Here is a 12,140-nt window from a genome sequence, read left to right on the forward strand (position 1 = left end):
TCACTGTCCAACATGGTTGAATGTGAATCCTGATTCTGCCCTTCTCACTAAGCAATCTTGCTAAGATTCTCCTTTACCCTCTTTACCAGCAAGCGGTGGGCAGGGACATTAATTGGTATAAGGAGTGCCTACAGAAGGAAATATTCACCTGTGTGGTGACAACCACTACTACATATTAACTGGTTCGACTTTAAGATTTAAGAATATGCAGTTTGTACATGCAAATTTTCTCCGGACTCGGTGTGTCCCAATCTAGGCCCAGAATGCTACAGTGAAAGTAGCATTTCTGAGTGGCCACCCCACTCAGAAGACTGACCTCAGAAGAATAGAAATCATTTAGAAAATCTATTAGTCACAGGGAAAATGAGGGTCATATCTACACAAAAGTCCCTAGGTTAGTGGGATGGGCCTCTTTCACTCTTAAGGTGCAAGAGTTGGCTTCTGCAGAAGGACTTTCCCACTAATCTGGTGGAAATGCCCGCTTTCCCAAGCTTTCTTTCCTACTAATTCTTGCTTCCAAATAGTCTTTCTTTTGTCCCCTGAAGAGCCAACAGGATGTGCGGCATTTCAAGAGTATAATAAGCAGCTCCTCGGCCACAACGGGTGTAAGCAACCTGGCGTAGCTTGGGGTCTAGGATTACGGAAACATAGTGAAGACTACGCACTGAAATACGTCTAGTCTTTTAGCTGAAATCTCAGACATGTTGGGACTGTTACCATGGAATTTCACAAAGTCTTTTTTTTTCCTGAGACAGACGCCATGCTACAAAGAAGGATAAGCCATTTGTGCAGTCTGAGGTGGAACATTTTAATTACTGGCAGCACATAAATTAGTTGAGTTGAAGTCTAATGCCTAAGCCCTTTCGAAATATCAAGGCAGATACATAAAACACTAATCTACCAGGAATTGGGGATTCTTGGCTCTGGTAGAAAGGTGCACAAAGCTGACTCTTAATGTGTAACTAGGCTCCATGAAGTTGTCCCTGGAAGCAGAATTTATTTTCACTAACACCAGTTCTCAAAAAGGAGAGAGAGAGAGAAAAAAAGGCTTTGGCAAGCAGCTGCAGGTGCCACTTTGTGTATATACTTTGGGGCAAGATCAAAATACCTTCCTGTTTTTTGTTCCTCCCCACCATCCTCTTCACATTCACAACTCAGTGGTTAAAGGAAAAATTTAACAACACTACCATTTTCACACCAAAGCAATGTGAAACAGATATTCGTATACATACTCTTCTGCTTAATACCCATGCATTAAGAGGTCTAAAAAGTAACTGTGGTTACAGCATAATCGCATACATTTAAAGCTGGAAGGGACCTTAGAGAATGTATAAACCCAACTGTTACTTTATGGTTGAAGAAACTTAGTTTTAAGAGTTAAGTGATTTGCCCAAAGTCATACAGCTAATTAGCAGCCAATATGGAATTCACAAACAGATTTCGTGACCCCTATTGCAATACTAATTTTACAATTATCCCTGAACTTTCCCTTGATAGCGTATTTCCCATAACAGATGACAAAGCTGACCGATACATGTGCAGAATCAAGATCTTTCAGGAGTTTTCGTGGCATACAGCAGCTCCACTTAAAATGGAGAGAGAAACCCACCCTGCTTGATCAAGGAGAACCTGTCAGCAGAGTTGCCCCCTCCTCACCCCATCAGGAAGCTCATCAAAGACCCAAACAACACACATGACATCTGTCCCTGATTCCTCTCCTGTGGGGAGGGGGAGACTAAGTCACTCATTTTGGATTCTTCGGTGGTTTTTTGTCAAAAAAAGAAATCATTGGTAAGTGTCTGTACACTAATGCTCCATGAAGGAGACCAAGAACTTTTAGGTAACTACCCACCCCCCTCACTGCCCCATGGTGCTTCTGAACCATTTCCCCCTCAGAGCCCAGTTCTGCCAGTCTTGATCATAGGAAATGGATGCCATCGTCCAAAGCCGACAACTTCCTGGAGTTTCAATGATGGTCTATGTTTAAAGCCATCCGTTCTTCTGATATAAAATTTCTCCTATTCATGACTGGTTTAAACTAAAGCAACTTTTAATTGATGATGGGAAGGTTAAAGGGTAGAGGCAGAAGTATCATTGGATGACTTGATTTTTTCCCCCTTGTGTGCTAAGAAATGGGTCTGCTGCCTAGAGACTTCAGTCTTCAGTTACTGGTAACAGATACTTGTTTTATGGCTGTTCTTTTCCTTACCATTAGAGTATAATTTGGGATGAGGAGACTATATCCTAGACTTTCAGCCTGTGTTAAGTACAGAAGGGCATGGCTTCCGAGCCAGGTTAGCTGGTGAGCTCTTCTTCTTTGTGGACCTAGGCAGATGTCCAAAATGCTTTTCCACATATGGCTGATGTATCTGTGTATCTCAGAAAGAATGTCTCTTGCAGCACAACTGGGGGATTCTTTTGAATGGCAACAAACTCCAAGGACTGCTTGTTCCATTGCTGCAAAAGATAATGACCAAATACTTCACTGGCTTTTACATATCATAAAAATTCAAGTCCCTAATGAGAAAACAAAGGTTTAACAAAAATGATAACACGATATTATCTGCAAACAATTTCTGAATGAAGGCAGCATTTCCCTGTTGCCCATGTGAACATGACTCTTTGGACACTAAAAATGGTATGGAAGGGAGTTTGGAAATGAGTTTGGAGAATAATTCGTTAGGTGGGGTGTCGGTTTTTACAAATTATGTTGAATGCTCAGGCGTAAATCATCTTGGAGACCAGATGTTCACTTCAGCATGGCTCTGTGCTCTCCTCTGGCTATGTGAGATGAGAACTCATACCGATCATGGCTTCGATATCCACACATGTTACACTCAAAAGGGTCACGAAAGCCATGGCAACCCATGTGAATAGTGAACATCACATAATCCAGGAAGAGGACTCGACAGTGGTCACATCGATACACATCCATCACCTCCCCTTCTTTGTTGATCACTTTGATGGAGTCTCTTGGACAGATGGGTGGGGGCTTGAGGAGTTCATAAGAGCGGGGGATTTCCTTCAGAAGTGGCATCCCATTGCGGACCCGGGGAGGGACCATGTGATTTTGCTGGTAGATGTGATTCTGGCGTTCTTCATGGTTGCTATCAGTGTCTGTGGAGTCATGGCCACTATTGTTGGGGGAGAGGCCTCTTTCAGAAGGCAGGCTCTTCTCTGGCAGGTGGATATTCTTCTTTTCCAGGTCCTGGGGGGCACCATTTGGCATCTCCGCACGGGTGAGGGCTATGGGATACATGCTGCTGATCACTGGAACCATCTCAGAGGTGGGAGCAGGTGGTGTCTGGACTAAGGGGCGCAGGGCTTCTGCACCGAGATAGCTGATGGCATTATTGATGGCTTGGTCCATCATCCGGGTCTGTATCATCTCACTCTCTTTCTCGTACATATAGCCGGGATTATAGTTGACGTCAAAACAGTGGCGCTTCTCACCTAGAACAAGTGAAAGAAATAATTACAAGAGGAAGAACACACGGGCAGAGAGTTTGTAAAATGATTTTCCAGAGTCCTTGAAAAGGGAGGAAGGATGTGCCACCTGCTCAAGAACACCCAGCCCTGGGGCGCCTGGGCGGCTCAGTTAGTTAAGCGTCCGACTTCGGCAGGTCATGATCTCACGATTCGTGGGTTCGAGCCCCGCATCAGGCTCTGTGCTCACAGCTCAGAGCCTGGACCTTACTTTGGATACTGTGTCTCCCTCTCTCTCTGCTCCTCCCCCACTCATGCTCTGTCTCTCTCTCTCTCTCAAAAATAAATAAACGTTAAAAAAAAAAAAAACAAAAAACAAGAACACCCAGCCCAGGCAGAATGGCTCCAATGGGTGCTGAAGTCTCAAGGGACAGTGGCTGACAGTACATGTTTGGACAGTCAAAATAAATTAAGCAGGCAGACAAAAGGGAGTGTCAGAGATGTCATTAAGTTGAGGCTACAACGTGAACTGTTTCCACTGCTCACATCAGAGGGGACACTGGAGAAAAGGAGAGAAAAAGAAGCAAGAGGACACTGGGGCAGGGTTCACGGAAGGCTGGGGAGCTACCACTGTGCAGGAGCATGGCACTTCTACTGTTCCTGGACTCTCAACCCAATCAATTCCCAAACTCTTATTTTGCTAGTAATACTAGAGAGCCAGGGGAACGGAAGTGCTGCAAACAGCGGGGATGCTCAGCAACTAGCCTCTGCAGCTTTTTAAATAGCTACAGGGGCAGAAAAAGTAGCCCCCAAACCTCCAACTTACCACTCCCCAAACAAATTGTCACCAGACTGAGATTTAAGTAAATGAACTTCAAATGTAGAAAGTTTTAGAAAAGCTTTCTTGATGAAAGATCACAGTCTTTATTCCTTTCATAAAGTATGTCATGCTTTTGTTTGAAAAAAAAATGTATCATTGATACACAGGTGATCATTAGGACCTATCTCACACTTAACTGAAAAATGTATTTGTGGTCACCCTGTCCTACTGCTCCTGTCAAACTGCTGAGAAATTCTGAAAACAGAGTTTAGCCACCTTTGGGGTGTGGGTGTTGTGTGTTAGAAAATAGAGGCTCTCTGGCCACAGGGAAGGCAGGAGCAGGGTCTGCAGTGATGGCAGATGTGCTCAGCGGTGAGTGGCTGGTAGAGGGAAGAGAGAACGGGTGGATGTGTCAAGCACTGAAAGTGAGGCTAAGGTATTGCTGATGCTTTTTTATTTTGTAGACACTAGATTCTGGGGGGATATGCTGAACCAGATCCTCTCTTCCGTAACATTCCCTAGGCATGTTATGGTTCCAAAGCTTGTCCCTGCCACACAGTAAAGGGTCCAATAATGAAAGAATTCAAGAAAACAGAAGAATTGGAAGAACTGGTTTCTGTTCTTGAGCTGTCTCCAAACTAGTGGGAGAGAAACAAGACCTGTATGCATGGAAGCAGAGAAAAATAAATGTTAGAAGTCATGAAAGGACAGCCCTGCTCTATGGAGGTCTTTGATTTTATTCTAAATGCCATGCTTAAGGCAGTTAAGTAGGGGAGTACACATCTTCTGTAAAAAGAATTATAAGGCAAGGGTAAGGCAGTCTGGTAGAAATTGTCTATTTAAGTGTTAAGGGAATGAAAAACATTCAAGAGTACCTGGGGCAGGGAAAGCTTTCTTGGAAGACCCAGATTTTGAGAAGGGTCTTGATGAACTGGTATGACGTAGCTTTTCAGAGAGGTTGATGAGACATCCTAATTGAGGGAGGAGCATGACAGAAGGCAGAGAAGTGGGACTACACAGGACACAAGCAGGGAAGAGTAAGAGAGTATGGCTGTAGCTCTCCTTCAGGAAGAATGAAATACAGCATTTCTGAAACTTCACTTATTCCCTCACGTTCTGCAATACTGGCACCTCAGGGTGGTGTGGTGGTTGAGTGCCTGGGCAATAGGGCCAGATGGGACTGGATCTGATGCTGGCTCATCAGTTACCCATTGTGTGACCTTGGGCAAGTTACTTAACATGTCTATGGCTCCATGTCCTCATGTATAATGGGGATAATAATTGTATCTGCCACCCAGGGTCACTGGGAAGTGCTTAGAAAAATGCCTAGTACATAGAAAGCACTTGGTAAATGTTAGGACTTTTTGTTTTGTTGGAATCAGCTTGCCTTTTCTTTCTCTGTTTTTTTTGTTTTTTGTTTTTTTTTTTTTTGCTAAAATGAATTTTCTTTTAAAAAATGTTTATTTATGGGGCGCCTGGGTGGCGCAGTCGGTTAAGCGTCCGACTTCAGCCAGGTCACGATCTCGCGGTCCGGGAGTTCGAGCCCCGCGTCAGGCTCTGGGCTGATGGCTCAGAGCCTGGAGCCTGTTTCCGATTCTGTGTCTCCCTCTCTCTCTGCCCCTCCCCCGTTCATGCTCTGTCTCTCTCTGTCCCAAAAATAAATAAACGTTGAAAAAAAAATTATAAAAAAAAAAAATGTTTATTTATTTTGAAAGGGAGAGTGTGTGTGCCCGTGTGCCAGTGGGGGAGGGGCAGAGGGGGGGGGGAGAGAGAGAGAGAGAGAGAGAGAGAGAGAGAATCCCAAGCAGGCTCTGCTCTAGAAGCATGGAGCCTGATGTGGGGTTCTATCTCATGAACCTGAGATAATGACCCAAGCCGAAATCAAGAGTTGAATGTCTAACTGACCAAGTCACCTAGGTGCCCTGAGTTTGCTTCTTCTTTCTTTCTTTCTTTCTTTCTTTTTTTAATGTTTATTTACCTTTTTTTTAAATGTTTATTCATTTTTGAAAGACAGAGACAGAGCACAAGCAGGGGTGGGGTGGGGTGGAGAGAGAGGGGGACACAGAATCCTAAGCAGGCTCCAGGCTCCGAGCTGTCAGCACAGAGCCCGACGCAGGGCTTGAACCCATGAACCACGAGATCATGACCTGAGCCGAAGTCGGATGCTTAACTGACTGAGCCACCCAGGCGCCCCTATGTTTATTTACCTTTTGAGAGAGAGAGAGAGAGAGAGAGAGAGAGAGAGAAAGAGAAAGAAAGAGAGAGAAGCAGGCGAGGGGCAGAGAGACAGAGACACAGAATCCAAAGCAGGCTCCAGCTATCTGAGCTATCAGTACAGAGCGCAACGCAGGGCTCAAAAACACGAACCATGAGATCATGGCCTGAGCCTAAGTCTGACACTTAACTGATGGAGCCGCCCAGGCACCCCGCAAGTTTGCTTTTTAAGTAAACTTTATATTACTAACACAAATGGAAAATCAGAATCACTTACAGCAAATAGAAGGTAGTTATGAAAAATAAAGACAATGAAATAGAGCGATTTACTTAAGTTTTGATCAGATACTGTGACTACTTGTAAACAAAGATCCCCTCTCTCTGCTAAAAACAGAGATTGCCAAGTGTGAGATTAGTATTAATGAAATCTAACATCAAATTAAATCTAAACCTTTTTCCTTTGGTATAATCAAGAAGATTGAGAGAGAACTAAAAAACAAAATAATTTTCTTGCCCCATGGGCCTCCTGGCATTTTGCATTCCACATTTGGGGAGATACTGAAAAAAGATAACACATGGTGAAACCAAACGATGGGCATTCTGAAATTGGATTTGGATTTGAACAAAGAACAAACTGCCACATGCCCTTGAGCAAGGGAGGCTTGGGTCAAAATTTTATTTTCAGGATATTAATGAAACAGCAAAGTGTAAGATAGACCAGAACAGTGAGAAATGGGAGCCAGAAAGAGCAGCTAGAAGATCTAATGGAATCAGATGGATTTGTCCTGCATCCCCACTACCTTACGGCCAACATGATAGTTTCTAGACAAATACCTGAGAGAAAAAATATGCAAAGAAAAACACCCTGCTTTGGCAACTCAATAAAAAGCAACAGAAAAGTAGACCTTTGCCAAAGTCATCAGTGGTTCTTATTTTCAGCTTCCAGATTGAATATATCTTTGATCAAAGCTGTTTGAAAGAATGAGGCTGAGAACATGAAAGCCAGCTAAGGTCACAAATATTCATTCTCCTGAACGTGACACAGAAATGATGAACTTTGGTTTCCTGGCCTTTTCAAGGTCATCGATGATTTTCCAGTGTGGCTGGTTCTACTCAACTCCCCAGATACCAGGGGTCCGTGAGAACCTTTTTTATCTTTTCACCTAACAGAGAGGTTCCAGAAAGTTTCCGGGGTGGGGTAGGCACATCATAAACTCTGCTTTTATCCTTTCTCCCAAGAGTTCGCTTTACTGAACTAGGCCTACAGTTTCAGAGTCTATACCAACCTGCAGCACATGTCAGAAAACAGCTGAGTGCTAAAGTTGTAAGAGGCAAAACAGTAAGAGGGAAATAAACCCTTGGATGAGTGGAAATATGTGACTGAGTTCTGTGGTTAACACAGACCATTGTTCATTGTGAAGATGGGAGAGCCTCAGATCTTCACGTGCACGCAACCTACAATCATCAGATCCCCTCATCTCTGAGTTACGGTAACTTGAGTAGTGCAGATGATTATCAGTCACCTGTAGACACGATGACTCAATGTGTATGAAACTCAGAAGGGGTAAGCTACAGTAATTGAAAAGCCAACAGCTCACGTTTCTTTAGTAACATACTCATAAAAAAGGTTAGTCAAACCACAAGAGTGTAACTTCTCCCAAACCTGCACGGAGCCTCTAGTCCAGCTTGTAGTCAAAATCGTACCACACCTTTGAATGATTAATGATAGCAGCTTCAGGCTGAATTAGAGGTTTCCTTCTGATGAAAGTACAAATGGCAGCAACAAGTTCTGAGTTTAGGAACCAAGGCTGCCTGGTTGGGCCATTACTTACCCGTGTTTCCTTTTAAAGGTGTCAATCCCTCAATCCCTACCATCTAGGCTTTGGTAACTCTAAACTGAGCAACTGCCTGACCTGAATTGCTGCGATGTGGTGAGGGCATATGGTTGTTGGCTTCTAAGTGCCAACTTGAAAGTACAGACAGAATCACAGCCTAGAGCTAAAAGGGACCTTAGCTGAGCACACGGATTTAGACCTCTGCCTTTGGGGCCAAGCAATACCCACCACCCTAATCTGTTTACTTCTGGGTTTTTTTAATTTTTATTTTTTAAATATTTTTATTTATTTTTGAGACAGAGAGAGACAGAGTATGAGCAGGGGAGGGGCAGAGAGAGAGGGAGACACAGAATCTGAAGCAGGCTCCAGGCTCCGAGCTGTCAGCACAGAGCCCGATGCGGGGCTTGAACCCATGAACCGTGAGATCATGACCTGAGCCGAAGTCGGACGCTTAACCGACTGAGCCACCCAGGCGCCCCTACTTCTGGGTTTTATACTTCACACTACCTAGCCCTGTGCCTTATATATAATACTAAAAGGAATAGCTACTATTTATTGAGCCCTTACTATATACCCAGTGCTGTCCTAGGTACTTTTTGTATATTGTCTCATTTGCCTAAGGTGAATTAGCATCTCTTAGTCAGATGAAGAACCTAACCTACAAACAGGTTAATTTGCTAAGGTCGGTTAGTCAGTAAATGGAGAACTAGGATGCAATCTAAGGGCCTAAATATATCTGTCCATGAGCATTAACTGCTGTTTCCTGGATGCTACCTTGCCCATGGCTGCACAATCCCACCATGGACAGTGACTTCAGATTCTCTGCTGGGGTGGTTCCCATAAGCAGTGGACCAGCAACTGTGCTTTATTCCAAATGGACCAGCAACGTGCATTCAAGAAATATCTATGATGCACAGAATTGTTGTATCTGTAAGTGCTTAAAAGAATGCCTGGCAAATGTAAACACTTAATAAGTGGTAGATCATTTATTATTATTATTATTATTAGCCTCACACCATGTTACGTGCTTTGAGGAATATAAACATAATTACAATCCAATAGGAAATGTAGCATTTATGCAATTTCATTACAAATCAGTACCCCTAATACAAAGCATACAGTAGTCAAGAGAGTAAAGAGAATAATATGGACAGCTTCTCAAATATGTCGTGTAATGTGAGACAAATATTAATCTATTCTTTATTTAAAAAAATTTTTTAAATGTTTATTTATTTTTGAGAGAGAGACAGAGACAGAGACAGAGCACAAGCGGGGGAAGGGCAGAGAGAGAGGGTGACACAGAATCTGAAGCAGGCTCCAGGCTCTGAGCTGTCAGCACAGAGTCCGATGTGAGGCTCAAATTCAAGGACTGAGAGATCATGACCTGAGCCAAAGTCAGATGCTTAACTGATTGAGCCACTCAGGCGCCTCTGTTCTTTAAAGTCTCCTTGTTATCTGAGGTGGTGGCAGTGATTGTGGTGAAGACAGTTCTATATATCACCAAACTGTTTTAAGCTTGCCTTGAGTGCAGGGGGAGAACAGAGTAAAGAGAGGACTCAGGAGACTATGCGAATGTAGACGATGTGTGTGCTTTTTTTGTTGTTTTTGTTTATTTATTTATTTTGAGAGAGAGAGCACCACGCAAGTGAGAGTACAAGAGTGGGGGACAGACAGAGGGAAAATCCCAAGCAGACTCAGCACTGACAACAGTAAGCCCAATGAGGGGCTTGATCTCAAGAACCAAGAGATCATGCATGACCTGAGCCAAAATCAGAAACTTAACCGACTGAACCACCCAGGCACCTCCTGACCATGTGTACTTCTTTTATTTATTTATTTTTTATTTTTTTAACATTTATTTATTATTGAGAGACAGAGAGACACAGAGCGTGAGCAGGGGAGGGGTAGAGAGAGGGGGAGACACAGAATCCGAAGCAGGCTCCAGGCTCTGAGCTGACTGTCAGCACAGAGCCCGATGTGGGGCTTGAACTCAAAAACTGTGAGATCATGACCTGGGCCAAAATCAGATTCTTAACCGACTGAGCCACCCAGGCGCCCCCTGACCATGTGTACTTCTAAAGGCAGATGTAAGTGATGGTATTCCAGACAGACAGCATGGACAGAACCATTACATATAAGAGGGAAAGTATTACACAGAAGTGGAAGTAGTTCACTGTGGCTGAATTAAAAGATTACTTGGCTGAAATGATAAAATGAGAAAAGGTAACTTGGAGACAGATTGTGCAAGGCTCAGAACACCTGGGTGGTTCAGATTTTATTCCATTGGGAAGCCACTGAAAGGTTTTTTTGAAGATGGGGGGGAATGATTTGAACTTTAGGAAAATAACACATTTCTACTATTATAGTCATCATGAGGGGTGACGTGAAATATTCAGGTTTTCTTTTGAAGTTTCTTCAAGTCACTGAAATGTATTTGCCACTACCTTCATACCATATCCCATGCGTATTATCGCTTACTCTTACTGCAAGTACATGTCAAAAAAAGGGAGGGGGGCAGGTAAGTAGGGTAAATGGAATATCTGATGAGATGATGGCTCTGATCTCAATCTAAATGAGACCAAAGTGACTAACATTTCTTCCAGGAGGAGGAAAGCAGTGGGGAGCCACAGAACAGGCAAGAAGGGGAGCAAACAGAGAGAGAGTGATGGGGGTGGCAGTGAGGAAAACTGAGCTGGAGACTGTTTTGTTGTTGCAGAAGCCTTGTCCTCTGTGAGAGGTACTATTGGATGTCATCGGTCCTGATGGAGTCACCAGGGGAAGACTTCTTTTCTCAAGAAAACACACCCTCGAGGGAGAATGATTGCCCTTCTTTAGGGACTTTTTTTTCCACCAGCTTTCAATGACTACACTCCCCACTGTCCAAAGCTCTGGTGTAGCACACATGACATGCACTGCTCGGGGTGACCTCCCAAGGAAGGCAGGCCTTGGACTGCAGCATGTTTTAGGCCTTGCCCTGACCCTGCTCTGTCACCTACTAGTTGCATCTCGCCATCTCTCCAATTTTTCCTCCTCTGGTGAAAGAACTCGCTGGGTGTTCCTGATATCCCTTCAAGCCCTAAAATGCTATGATTTTATAACGTTTACAGGATTATAGATTTCAGCCCTTTGGGAAGGGGTGGGAGAAGATACTTTTTGCTGTTAGAAACGAGTTTTCAAACTGCTTCCTGTCGCTCTGTTAACCAAAGCAGACAATTTCTCATTAGTTACTTCACAAGGAGAATCGATGGTGTTTGTTGAAGTGTCAAAACCTCACCAGAATGTTTACCGCGGCTGAGTGAGATCTGTTTTCATGTTCTTTTCAACATGAAAACTTCCTTTAATAAAGTAATACATAAAATTAAAAATAATAAGGAGATGCTATGGTAACCACTTTGGTCGGAATAACACATCTGTTTTTGGAGAAAGAATGAAAATCAGAAAAAGAAATATGCAGAAATGTAGTCATTTTCCTCCTCCCTCCAGGAGAGAAATCTGGCCTCTATTTTGAGCCAAGTATTTGAAGATGGCCTAGTTAGAAGTCTATTCAAACAAGTTTATAACAGGAGAATAAGATGCAGAGAAAGGACAACTCTTAAAAGGGTTAGGTGCTAAAAGTGAGGCCTTCGTGTCCTTTGAAAAGAGCAACTAAGAATTATTTTGATGATGTAAAGATGCTGATTTCTAATGAATGTGTGTTGATTTATGTCCTATCTTACGGAAAGTGAAATAAAACATCTTAGAGAATTAGGAAAGAAATTATTTTATTTTTCTCCTATGTAGGCAATTTAATTTTACTCCTATGCTTCAATACAGGCATGCTTTGTGTTTCCTTTAAAAAATTTTTT

At 43.2% G+C, this 12,140-nt stretch overlaps 1 protein-coding gene across 3 annotated transcripts in view; it reads right to left on the reverse strand.

The window, feature by feature from the left end:
• Window positions 1-253: 253 nt before the first annotated feature.
• Window positions 254-12,140, reverse strand: part of IKZF3 (IKAROS family zinc finger 3) — an 89,269-nt gene continuing 77,382 nt past the window's right edge. For all 3 annotated transcript variants that reach the window (XM_030294678.1, XM_030294677.1, XM_030294679.2), the window contains one exon: window positions 254-3,453. In XM_030294678.1, the coding sequence (XP_030150538.1) occupies window positions 2,750-3,453 (704 nt within the window). In that variant the 3' untranslated portion in view covers window positions 254-2,749. The remainder of the gene's footprint in view (window positions 3,454-12,140) is intronic.

This window comes from Lynx canadensis, chromosome E1 (genome assembly GCF_007474595.2).
Source record: "Lynx canadensis isolate LIC74 chromosome E1, mLynCan4.pri.v2, whole genome shotgun sequence".
In the NCBI taxonomy this organism is placed as follows: Eukaryota; Metazoa; Chordata; class Mammalia; order Carnivora; family Felidae; genus Lynx; species Lynx canadensis.